The sequence below is a fragment of the Carassius gibelio genome, chromosome B12 (genome assembly GCF_023724105.1).
Source record: "Carassius gibelio isolate Cgi1373 ecotype wild population from Czech Republic chromosome B12, carGib1.2-hapl.c, whole genome shotgun sequence".
Taxonomy (NCBI): Eukaryota; Metazoa; Chordata; class Actinopteri; order Cypriniformes; family Cyprinidae; genus Carassius; species Carassius gibelio.
Genome location: NC_068407.1, coordinates 10297252 through 10309991, shown reverse-complemented (window position 1 = coordinate 10309991; position 12740 = coordinate 10297252). Strand labels below are relative to the sequence as shown.

Sequence of the window (12740 nt, the reverse complement as noted above, 5' to 3'; positions counted from 1 at the left end):
ACCCAGGAGAGCCCATGTTTGTTGTCACAGCTGAGCTGCGCACTGTTGAGGCAGTCAAGCGCAGACATGAAGCCAGAGAGGACCACCACACCACAGAGAGAATGCCTTCTTAGTTTGACAGTAACTCATTCTCTCTGAGTAAACCCCCACCTCAAGCAGTCTAATTCTAGTGCGACCTCTTGGTAGGTGGGATGTTTTCACTCCTGGCTGAGAAAGAGCAGCTGATGTCTGCTCCAAAAATGGAGTTAGGGAGGCAGGGTTTACAGAACGGGGTCAGCGCTAAGAACAAGGGCTCTTGTGTGTTATAAAAACTCTAGTCATTTATCACTGCAGACAATCTCTGGACTGGAACCATTGCATATATATATAGCTGCACTAACATCTATTTCATTTTTTTCTTCTGCAAACAATTTTTGAGCCAGAAATATGAAATGTACTCTTAAAAATAAAGTTTCTTTATTGCCATCTATGGCATCCATGCAAATATAGTATATAACATCCCTGGAATCTTTCCATTGCTTAAAAGGTTTATAACATTGGGAAAATGTTCTTAGATTATTCAAACGTTCTTACACTAGGAAAATAATGGTTCTTTTAAGACTTGTTCACTGTTTTTCCAACTGATGAACGATAAAAGCATTGACAACAATCAGAATCTGTCGGGCTTTAAAGAGCTGGAGTATTTAAAGTGACAGATGACAATTGCAGTCAATATATTTATAATTAACAGAATGTAATCCATGCATTGGTGTGGACGCTAATATAGTTATCTTTATAATTATTATTCTTTGTATGAACAGGCCTTTGTCTCACCAACACATGACAGCCTTAAGTAGTGCTTTAGAAATGAAGTTCAATGGATGATTTATTTTTTTATGTTATTTTTGAATACAAAAAAAGTATACACATGAAACTCCAAACTGAGTATAAAACTAAAAATCCATTTTCTTGTAAACAAGCATCAGGCATGAGACTGCAATGTGTGCGCTTGAGTGTGAAAGGGAGATGTAACTTTGCAAGTAGCGCAATGCAAGGGTTTAAGGTTGGTAACGAGCAGCAGATTTCCTCCTATTGTTGGAGGGTGTTGATAGTGTCCAGGGAGAGTGAGGGGGAGTGGGAACTGAGAGGGTGGGGAGAGAGGCATGCTGGTGAGGATACCGGCTGGTTTGGAGAGAGAGAGAGAGAGAGAGAGAGAGAGAGAGAGAGAGAGAGAGAGAGAGAGAGAGGGGTGGGGAGTTTCCAGGATTGTTTACGGTTAGTTTTAAAAACTGCCATCCGGAGGAAAACTTTCAGTACCTCTGGAAAGCGAGATGGGCCGAACTCTGCCTCTGCTGCTGTTGGCCGTGCTGAACTCTCTGAGCTGCCACAGTGAGGTGAGGGCCAGGGACCCTGACGTGGAAGAAGAAGAGACTGCGGGGACTGGAGGAAGGGCACAGCAAATTCCTGCCACCTTTAGGACAGCTCACCTACACTTGCCACATGAACATCACGACGTCCCGAAGCCTTCAGAGGGCAAACCTCAAAACTCAGCATCCCCCTCAAGAGAGACTGAACATCCATCTGCACAGAGAGGGTGAGTCAAATTGACATATTATTTCAAACCATGTCTATTGATATCTGTATATTAAATTGTGTGAAACTCGGGTGAGAATATTTCATTTGACATGAGTGATAAAAAAGGTGTGAAGAATATATTTGTTGTATTTGTAAATGTGTTAATATATCTGTCCTGTTTGACTTAAGGTCATCTCTAATATTCATAAACCTTGTTTTCTTCTTTTACACAGAAATTGTATTATTATTACTTACCACATTGTTGAATAATACTACAGTCAAAACTATGAAACAATGAAACATAAAATAGAAAGGATGGTGAACAAAAGCAGTTATAAATTAAAATTTAATAAATCAAAATGTAATATAATTTTTTTTTCCCAAATCAAAGCAGCCAAGCGTCTACTTGAGATCACAAATGTAATATTTTTTCAGCTTAATGAGGTGCATCCTGGCATGCTTTTCTTTCTCTGTCTGGACCAACCGATTAATGAAAATAATAATAATAATAAATAAACAAATAATTTAAAAAAATAAATAAATCTAAAATGTTATTAAAATCATTTAGTATAAAAATAATAGTAATTTTGTAAGAAATTCTGAATTATAAAATGCATTTTTTTAAGGTAATTTAAATTCTGTTTTGTAATTCATATATAGATGTGTAATTCATATATAGACAATTTCTTTCAAGCATTTACGATTAAACTTTTTCAGATATTTAGTCATGTGTGACTGGTCTCATACGTGCTCTGGAATTTTATTCATTTATTTGGCTAAATAACCAACACTACAGTATACAACAATACTTGTATACAAAACATAACAGCCACTGAACAGACTGTACATGTATCCCACACAGTCTTGTTTTCATTAGTTTCAATATTAAATATGCCATTAACCCTGGCTGAAGTCCACTGCATTCTCCCTTTGTTCTGAAATGAATTTGCCCGGGAGGATTGATTACAGTAACCTTACAATGAAAATACAAGTTAGAGCTTCAGTGATCTAATCTGAAACAATTGGTGGGAAAGCATTATAGACTGAATGAGTTCCAAGTCAGTGTGAAATCCAATATATGCATGCAAATGTTTAGCTGTCCACTTCTATTCAGCTCTCTTTAATGTGTTAGCTGATGTTTTGGTCTTGGTAACACACACATTAACTCTCTATGCTGATTTCTTGAGGATGAGATTCAATGAGAGAGGAATTAGACCGGACTGAGCATGCTCAGTACACCATAAAAGTGAGGCAGAGGAAAGGTACCCCTACAGCAGTTTACAAGGGCATTTACCTTTTAGTCTGGACCACAACAAAAGAATATGAGCAACAGCTGTGTCCAGAAAAGACATAGGAGGAGTGCTAATCAAAAGTGTTTAGGTGTTTAAAGGAAAATAAAAGAGATAAAAGACAGGAAAAGATGAAAGAAAGGTAGACTGATGAAGAATGTGCAGATGTGGGTACATGGAGACAGATTAATGATAAAGCCGTAAAGCGGCAGATAGGACAGCATTCAGCCAAACTATGACCGAATCAGTCTGTGAATAGGGGCTGAGGTTTTACTGGACAAAGGGACTATATGGTTCAAGGTGGCAACAAGAGGAAACAGGACAGCCCACCGCTATCTAATCTCTTTGTTTCTGCAGCGGATGCACAAAGGAAGGTCAGTAGAAAAAGCATGAGTAAGGGGTCGTTCATACAGGACGTGTTCTTGCATTTGAAAACAGCAAGAAAAGAATAGAAACGTTTTAAAAGTTTCATGATTTTTTATCTTGACAAGCCATCTCAAAATGCTGATCCTTGGACACGGTATGCTGAAAATAAAGGAACGCCAAAGAGTTTAGAAATGCATGATATGTCCCATAGAAACACAATAAAAACATGGAATGTGGATGCATATGCAGAAACCCATGCCTCTAAGAAAAGCATCCAAGTCATTTGAGAGGAATAAACTGTGCATGAAACCGCAGACATGCAGCAGAAAGTAAGAGAACTGACATGGAAAACCCTGTCTACGTATTTTTCAGTCAGCTCTTATATAATGTTCAAAATGAGAACAGCACACAGTTTATACATAATCAGCAATTATAGCATTCATCACTGTTGGGAAATGAGGCCACTACACTGCGATTACAAAACTTCTGAGCAATTGAGAAGAGTTGCCACCAAACACACTTCTCTAACTTGGTCATTTTTCACAAAATATACTTCGTGTATGTTTATGAAATACTACACCACAGAAAAGCACAGGCTTGCCACAATAAGATTGAGGATGTGTAGACATCGTAATCAATGTGGGCTCATCAGATTCTCTCTGATACAACAGAAAGCTAAAAACAAACATAATGAAGTTGCCAATGGCAGGACATATAAACCGTTTGCTCAGCGATTATATCTAGCCCTGTGCATGCTGGGAAGCGTACAACAGGAAGAAAAGAGCATATATCTTCATCAGTCTGTGATTGCTTGTAATCTCTGCTCTCAACTTTCACTTTACCCTTGTCTTTCTTCTTTTATTCCATGTTTTATCTACCCAAACCTTCTGTCTCCTGCCAGAAACTGGTGTGCGTATGTAAATCACCGTATGGGCACCACAGAGACTCAGACTGTGAAATCTGTGAACCCCTGCTCTGATGGAGCTCCTGACTGTCAAATCATCACGTGAGTCACATAAACCTCGGATCATAGGTTTCTACTGTGCTTTGCTTACTGGATGTTGATGATGGTGATCATTAGGTATAGGCAGTCCACACGACCTGTATACAAGCAGAAGCAGATAGCACTCTCCTCTATACACTGGATGTGTTGCCCAGGTTATGGAGGACACAACTGCTTGGAAAAAGGTAACATCACATGCAAATACGATCTATTTCAATGTAATTTTACACAGATGTACACATAGGGATGTTAGGAATATGTGTGTTGCTCTTTGGCCACTTCAAAGGAAAACATCAGTTGAGCAGTCCATTTGTGAACCATCTGTTGCTTCCTCTTTGTCTATCTTTTCCAGACAGAGCTCCAGAGAATGAGACGCTTGCTTTAAAGTCTGATATTAATGGCAATGGCAGCTCAGGCAAGTCTGTTGTTTTGGGCAAGGCTGGCTTTACCTTTAACCTCTCATACCTTTCCTTTTCTGCAAGGGTGCTTTTTTAAAACAACCTTTCTGACAAACAGAGGAAATATCCTGCAGGCCTTTGGTTCAGTGAGTCCTTCAACAGGAAAGAGAGAGTTAGCTGGCACTGGATAGCTGGAGAAGCAGTGTCCTATGCAAGCACGCAAAAGCAAACAATCATTTTTTTTTTTAAGAATAACAACAACAACTTAAAGTTATGTTTTCCACATATCCAAAATATCTGGCAAGTGAATATTTTGATGGCAGAACATTTTTTCCAGAAGCCATGCTTGCTCTCTTGCCTTTGTTTCCTGTGTAGAATAGGTCTATGTTTGTCTTTATATATATATATATATAAACAAAACATTGTTAGTAAAAAAATAATATTTGGTTTCATAATATGTTGGGTCATTAAATATAACATTTGTGAAGTATTTTAAACACTGTAATCTTCTAGATTAGATGTTGGAAAATCTTTAAGGTCTAAAATAACCCCTCTCAACTGGGCACATGCGTGGGCCAAATATTTACCCTCAAACCCAAAATGTTCTGGTTAATTTCCTTCCCACATTCTCCCTCCAAACTAAACGTGTTTGTTCTTCTTTAGGAGGTAAGGTGGGGACTGACCAGTTGGAAGATACAAAATGGGTTGACAAACCCGTACAGGAGGCTCCTATTCATGGTTATTCACCAAACCGGAGTACTGCTGGTAAGCTGCAAAATCAGCACGCAGGAAGAACATTTAGACTTGACACATTACAGTAGGCATGTGAGATTTCACCATTCAGAAGTGAATGGCTTGACTACTTAAACAATGACGTCTTCTGGAGGATATCCGCTCTTTCCTATAAACAAACTCCACCGTGATGTAATCACCCACGGACGGAAGGAGACCGGGCAAAAAGTCATCAGTGAACAACAAGCTCAAGATGAGTCATAGAATAGATGATTCTAAAGAGGTTTATAGCTTCTCCTGAAGTCAAGCCTCATTTAAAGAAAATGTTATGCATAACCACTGAGCTCATTCAGTTTCATTCATACAGTCTATAAAGGAACATCCTTCAAAAATGCATTTGCTGTGGTAAGTCAGATATTCAGTGACATAGTGAGATATATTTGTTTAGGAGGCCTGTAAGGAAAGGGTAATTCCTGATGAAAACACCATAAAAGCTCATGCAGGGCCCGTCAGGCATAGTGATATCCTCTAGAGACTAGGGTTCTGGCAGGGAGACTGACTGCAAGAGCTCAGCGATTTAAAGCTATTTCTGTAGCTGTGTGAGGAATCAATATGCTGATATATACACTGCATTGGTGGCCCAGTAATGCGTGACAAAACGAAATCTCCACAACACAATGCATAGGACTAATTTCATTCCGTTGTGTTAAAAATGTTAAGTCTTTACATTAAAGTGGCTTGTTTTAAATATTCCAGGTGCTAGAGAAGGGATCCCTACCTCTCAGCCTTTGCCATTCCTTGATTCATCCATTCTGCTGTCGATGCATCAGTTAATGTCAACTATGATGAGTCAGCTTCAACCAGTGCTGGAGAGCTTCAATCAAACACTGACACATCTGTCCAGTGAGGTGGAAGCATTGTCTCAAGATTTGCAGCAGTTGCGGATAGAACAGGAAGAACATAGGACCATGACCAGAGGCGAAGATCATAGCGGACCTATCGAGCAAAGACTAGAGTACAGCCATCTCCAGATCAGTCAAATGAAAACCCAATTGGATGCACAGAAAGACCAGTTTGAGAGGGCCTTTCAGGTTCAGCAAGAACTGCTGAAACACAACCTAACAAAACTGAAGGAAGAAATGGATGACCAGATCAGTCACAGTCAGAATGCACAGGTTATCCATTCACTAGGACTACTTGAAATGATTACTCAAAAACACTTAACACATAAAACAAGTGCATAAATGAATATATATCTTGTGTTATACCAACAGGTGAATCTCCAGTCTCTTACTGAACTGGTTGAGGAGGTGAGACTTGGCCAGAAGAAGCTGGAAGGGGCACTGCAGAGAGAACGAGCCGAGTTCGTCAATCCAAATGGAGACCAGCCAACACAGGAGTCGGGAATGTGGGAGGCCATCACTCGACTAGAAGAGAAGGCACAAAGTAACTCTGCGAAGCTCAGCAGCTTGTCTGAGACTTCGAAGGAATCTGATGAAGTGGTCCGGGCACTGCAAAGAGACCAGCTGGACCTTGAACAGAGCCTAGAGGAGCTCAAACAACGAACTGAGGTCCACTTTACAGAGACTGGTCTGGAGGTGGAGGCTACTCGTGTCAGGGTGCTCAACAGCATTGGTGAGCTTACAGCTAACCTAAGTGCACACGAGGGTCAGTTGAGAGAAATTGAGCTCGACCTGGATAACATCTATCAACAACTGCAAAAAAATGATTCAGAGGTTGCAGAGCAGGCCTGTAGCTGCAAGTCGATTGGCAGTGCACTAGCTAGGTTGGAGCTGGAGGTGGTTAATGTGACACAGTTAGCTAAACTGAACCAGCTTGCACTTGAAGAGACCGATCTAGAAAGGAATCAGGTCACGGAGATGGAGGATCTTCATCATGGCCTGCTGAGCATAAAGGAGTCATTGGCCTTTGAGCAGGGAAGAAGCAGGAGTCTTCACGACAGCATGTCCCAGCTACAGGCTTCACTCCTGGACAGCCAGCAGGAGATCCAAGACCTGAGGCAGCGGGACAAGGACAAGGCGAATGAAATTCAAGGCCTATCAGCCACCTTCTCTTCCCTCCTGAACGATGCCATACGCCACTCTGAAGTCCTGGAAGTGCTACTCGGAGAAGAGGTCCTGGAATTCACACACTGGTCACATAACCAAAAGAAAGAGCTCAGTATCCCAGATCTTTTACTGAAAATGGATGTGATGCAGCAAAAGGTTAAGACACATGATACTATTCTGGCTTCCCTTTCGAGAAAGCAACCCGATGGGGATGAGATGAATAGCGATGACCCAGTGGCATACTTAGAGGGGACTGGGACAAATAACCAGGTGAGGGGGCCTGAAAGTTACCAGCCCTCTTTACCAGACACGTCAGCTGGAGAGGAGGATGTGGATTATTCAGTAAGTGACTTCTGGAGTCTGGGAAAAGAGGTGGAGCAATTAGCAGGTAGAATAGCCATGCTGGAAGAACGCTGTGGAAACTGCACTGCCCCACCTGGTGGTTCTGTTGTAGAACTGCAGGCAGATATAGCATCCCTACGTCAGAACCTAGAGGATCATTTGAGAATGTTTCAAAAACTGTTCAGTAATACAGAAGAACTGATCAGCTCAGCTAGAAACCTGAATCTAGATGAAGTTTGGAGACTGGTGAGAAAAAAAGAAGGAAAGAGAAGAAGGGGGAGTTTGAAGCAAGAAGACCAGATCAAAAAAGAAAAGTCTTCCAGTGAACGAAGCAAAAGACACAATGAAAGAGGTAAGAGATCTTACTATAGTTATTTCATTTGCCATTCATTTTGAACATAAAGGTATTTGAAACTGAGAGACCTGCATAATGTACATACAACACTGCCCCTCAGTGGACAACACTAAAACTACATCATGACAAAGCATTTTCCCTCTAATTGCAAATTATTTTTCTTTTACCTTTTTTACCTCCAGAACATGCTTGGTTACCACATTCCCCCGTGGTGTTCCTCACAACCCTGGACTACAGAAGAGGACCTAATGGAGATCTCACATCAAAAGATGTATCTGTAAACTATGGTGGTACTTTTAATCCTACATCAGGGGTGTTCCAGGCCCCAGAGACTGGATTCTATCTTTTTTTAGTCAACTTAGACTTTGAGAGAGGCTTTTCATTGGCTGTATTAAAGCGCAGCGGAGTTCCAGTGGCCTCTCTCAGACAGGAACAAGGGAAGAAAATGGGACCAGTGAGCCGAGCTGAGCTGCTGGAGCTTCGGCAAGGGGAGACAGTTACATTAGAATTGATGCATGGATCATTACGGAAAGTGCAGCCTGGGGACAACACACTGTCTGGAATATTGCTCTTCATTACAGAGCGCAAGGACATGCTGTGAAGAGAACTGGGTAAATGACAAAAGCATGGGAGGATACGTCTGAGTCTGACGCACTGTGCGTCACTGCCAGACTTGCTGTATTTTGTATGCATGCAGCCTCTTCTTGAAGGTGCAAGAAGAACTTGTTGAAATATTATGTATTGTAACTGATTCTGGAATAATACTGAGAAACATCGCAAGTTAAAAGAAATAAGGGGGAGCCAGTTATATAACTAAATTACTTAGATACCACCAGCCCTTCTGTTGACCTTTAAACTTTGGAGGATCTAATAATAAAGCAAGGAATACACGGAAACAAGTTCCTGAATCAATATAAAAAGGTACCAATAGTCAGGGGAACTCTATAGATTAAAAAAATGGTCATCCAGCAATTCCTGCATTCAGTTTGATCACATTCAACGCAAATGTCAATCAAGAAGAAAAAAAAAAACATAATGATTGTGTACTAAAATAAGGTGATTTACTTAAAAACGTATACATTGGACTAATTCTGTGTACAGAACAGCTTTTCTTGGTAAACATAAGGCACCTCTCTTAAAACCAGGTGATGTGCACAATTAATTCAAAGTTCATATTATTCAGTTTTTCGTTTCCTTACATATTAAACAATTAAAACAAAAATATTGTGTAGTCATTTCTCTAGACACATGAGCTTAAATTAGTTCAAATATGATTTTACAAGGTAACTGGCATGGTTGCAATGGACAGAATAGGCGTGAGGACAACTGCAGCCCAAACATTTAGAAAAGACACAAGTAATGGGAGATCTGAATCTTCAATGCAAAGCAAAGAGTTTTATACCTCTATGATTTATATTTCTCAGACTGCTACAGCAACATATTTAAATGCACCCCAATAATATAACATTCCTGAAGACAGGAATGACCCTTTTTCTTTTCTACAGACAAAGGACCCCTTAGTTTGAAATTAAACCTGTATTTCCCACAAGTGCTAATAATGCATTTTTTGTGTGATTTAAGTTTGAGATTCCGCTCTTAAAAATAATAATATTTAATATGCATAATAATATGCATTCACAATCTTATTTTCATGTATATGAAAGTTGAACTAAAGTTGTCCTGACTTTTTAGTAAATTACATACAAAGGGTCTAGTTTCATACATTATTGAAATGGCAAATAATGATAATTCACATCCACACTTTCATAGGAAGTCATTAAATGTAGAATTTCTTCTTAGTCATAAATTTAGTATTTGAAAGTTTGAGCTGCACTGTAACAACACTGAGAATGTCAGTTGCAAGAACAGTGTTAATAGTCCTGCAAGTAAAAATATCTTACCAGAGTAATTTATACTATATGACATGACATGAATAAATAGCACATGCATTTGCATTATTCTATCACATTAGACATTTATGAGTCATATGATTCCCAAGCATCACAACATTAGATTGAAGGCAAAACTGTTTAAATGAGGCAATGAAAACAGCAACCTGACACTTATGAATCAGGTGTGATATAGTGAGGTTGACTCGAAAGCTGTTGGATAGAATACAACAACGTTTATGAGGCGTTCAGGAGCAGTACATCTGCACAGACACACCTGCTATAAGCCAGACCAGATCTGCCATTCTGAGAGATTGAAAGTCACCATATCCTCTAGATGAATAGATCTTATATGGTGGCGGTGTTGGCAATATTTGACCGGTGGTACTTCAGGTTCCTCAGGCCAGAGCTGGAGCAATGATCACATTACTCCTGTCATTATACCTGAATTTTCTATTCCTAACAGTGAACACATTCCCAGTCTTCAGAAAATGGGAAGGTTTTAACTAGAATACCTCATTTTTTTTGGACAGAGATGAAAGCAGTTGAAGAAAATAAATCAAAAAGGCTATTAATTAAAATATCAAGACGTAGTAACATGACATTTTTTGTTTTATACATATAGGTCATTTGAATTAAACAGGGTGTGTTCACTTTTGATGCATCAGTGGCAACAGCTGCACATGATCCAAATGCAAAGTTGTCATTTTGTGACGCTAGCCACACCGGAGCATATCCCAAGCATATTGATGGGCGTTTAGCCTGAATATCACCCTAAATATGTCCGCCTCTCAACTCAGTCAATAACAGAGGGGTCAGTCGTCATGCCTTCTCCCAAATAGCTCCATCACTGCTGGACCATGCCACTCCTCCATACAGACGTATCGTATTACACAGCTTTCACAGAAAGCTCCATATGCTCTTCGAATCTCTCCCAATACATTACTGAAGAAGGAAAAATGGTGGCTATGGGGATGATGCGAGTACCGATGCCTGCAGAGCAGATGTCCTTAGTTCCTCGTGGATGGCACATACTGTCCAGCAGAGGGCGCTACATGACAGTAAGAGCATTACTGCAACAGGGCGAGGAAACACAGCCAGACAAGGGGTCAAATGTTTAGCTCAGCAGCACTCCCACAGGTCTGTTTAGGAACTGAGGCAATAATTCATAAAAATGAGCATAAATATCTCCATGATTTCTCTCAGACTGCCATTGGAGGGAAAAGTGATCATATTTTGATATCCTGTGATTCAACCATTTTGGCGAGTGTTTTTTTGACTCGAAGAGCTGTGAGGCGAGAGGCTGGGTTGTGTGCCCAGCATTCAGACATGAGCTTTAGCATGGCCCGTAAGCACTACGTGGAGACAGAACAAAACAATTGCTTTAGGATTGCATTTTACACAACTATAAAATAATCAGTTACTAAGCAGTGATGTTTAAAAAAAACAATAATGAAATCAAACGTTTCATGGCATTTAGGAATTGGTTAAACTTTATGGCAAATGTATTCATTCATTAATTTTTTACAAGCAGATAAGACTGACTTTTAACTTAAGATTTGCAGATTATTAAAACATTCTATTTCACATAAATGCTGTTCGTTTCAACTTTCTATTAAAAAAAATTGTTGATTAAGAAATGTTTCATGAGCACCAAATTAGCATATTTATTTGAATGATTTCTGAAGGATCATGCAACATTGTTTGTTTCTTTCTTTTGAGTTTTTCCAAATATTTTAACTGAGCACTGTTGAACTAAACTGCAGTGCTAGATCTTACCTCGTCACTGTTCCAGCGATTAGACACCAATGGTCGCATGCCTTTAACACACACCACTTCTCTCATGTCCTCGTAGGACGGTTCTGAAGGTACCATGTCCCAGTATGGCAACTGATACTCCTCAACAATACCTGCACATAAAAGAAAATGTAATTATTAAAACAAACCCATCACATATTAAGAAAGGAGAGACATAAAAATGCTTTGAAATGTGTACACATTTTAATCTCACATACACTGATACACACATAAACTAACCTCCTGTCACGCATCGGCGGGCCATCTCCCAAACAATGAGCCCATAGCTGTAAATATCAGCCATTATGTACGCTTGGAACTGGTGCTTATTTAGGGTCTCATCCAGGACCTCTGGTGCCATGTACCGCCGTGTGCCCATCCTTGTGCTCAGAGGGACGTCCACCTCATTGGTATCACTAAAAAAAAAAAGTAGCTGATTGCATACTAGCAGAAAATAAAGTATGCTTCAGTTATGTTTTTGTTTTATGTTGGTGGTGTGTTTGCATGCATTTCTGACTGTGTGTTGCAAAAGTGTCTTCACCTGTTGTATTTGACAGCCAGGCCCAGGTCAGCGATGCAACAGGTGCCATTCTTCTTTATGAGGATGTTTTTGCTCTTCAGGTCTCTGTGAGCGATGGCAGGTTTGCCCTGCGTACCGTAGATCTCTGTGTGGAGGTGGCACAGGCCGCAGGCTGCAGAAAAGGCCAGCCTCAACAGAGACTGTGAGTCCAGGGTGGTGTATTTCAGATAGTCATAGAGAGAACCATTCTCCTGGTAGTCTGTGATGAGGAAAAGCTGCGTGAACGCACCCGTGCCCTTAATATCTGCAGCTATAAAGCCTGGAGCAAGATAGGAAAAATGAGTGTTAATGTAAATAAAACATTAAATCTGTAAATGCTATATATCAGGGTACAAAACAACTACCATGAATCAGCTAAATGTTTCA

General features: G+C 40.1%; 2 protein-coding genes across 3 annotated transcripts in view; one reads left to right on the top strand and one right to left on the bottom strand.

Annotated features, from left to right (window-relative positions):
* Positions 1–1209: 1209 nt before the first annotated feature.
* mmrn2b (multimerin 2b) lies at positions 1210–9330 on the top strand. Of its 2 annotated transcripts, XM_052570839.1 has the most exons (8): positions 1210–1573; positions 4111–4215; positions 4291–4397; positions 4565–4627; positions 5274–5375; positions 6099–6517; positions 6617–8105; positions 8291–9330. In XM_052570839.1, exons 1-8 carry the CDS (start codon positions 1311–1313, stop codon positions 8707–8709), a joined length of 2967 nt encoding a protein of 988 aa, XP_052426799.1. In that variant the 5' UTR covers positions 1210–1310; the 3' UTR covers positions 8710–9330. The 2 variants fall into 2 exon arrangements, with proteins under 2 accessions (XP_052426799.1, XP_052426800.1); XM_052570840.1 differs by lacking the exon at positions 4565–4627.
* The window catches only part of LOC127969129 (bone morphogenetic protein receptor type-1A), a 41328-nt gene continuing 37732 nt past the window's right edge, over positions 9145–12740 (bottom strand). Inside the window, exons 10-13 of the mRNA XM_052570841.1 lie at positions 12336–12633; positions 12035–12210; positions 11777–11907; positions 9145–11352 (exon numbers count right to left, since the gene is read on the bottom strand). Of these exons, the coding sequence (XP_052426801.1) occupies positions 11227–11352; positions 11777–11907; positions 12035–12210; positions 12336–12633 (731 nt within the window). The 3' untranslated portion in view covers positions 9145–11226. The remainder of the gene's footprint in view (positions 11353–11776; positions 11908–12034; positions 12211–12335; positions 12634–12740) is intronic.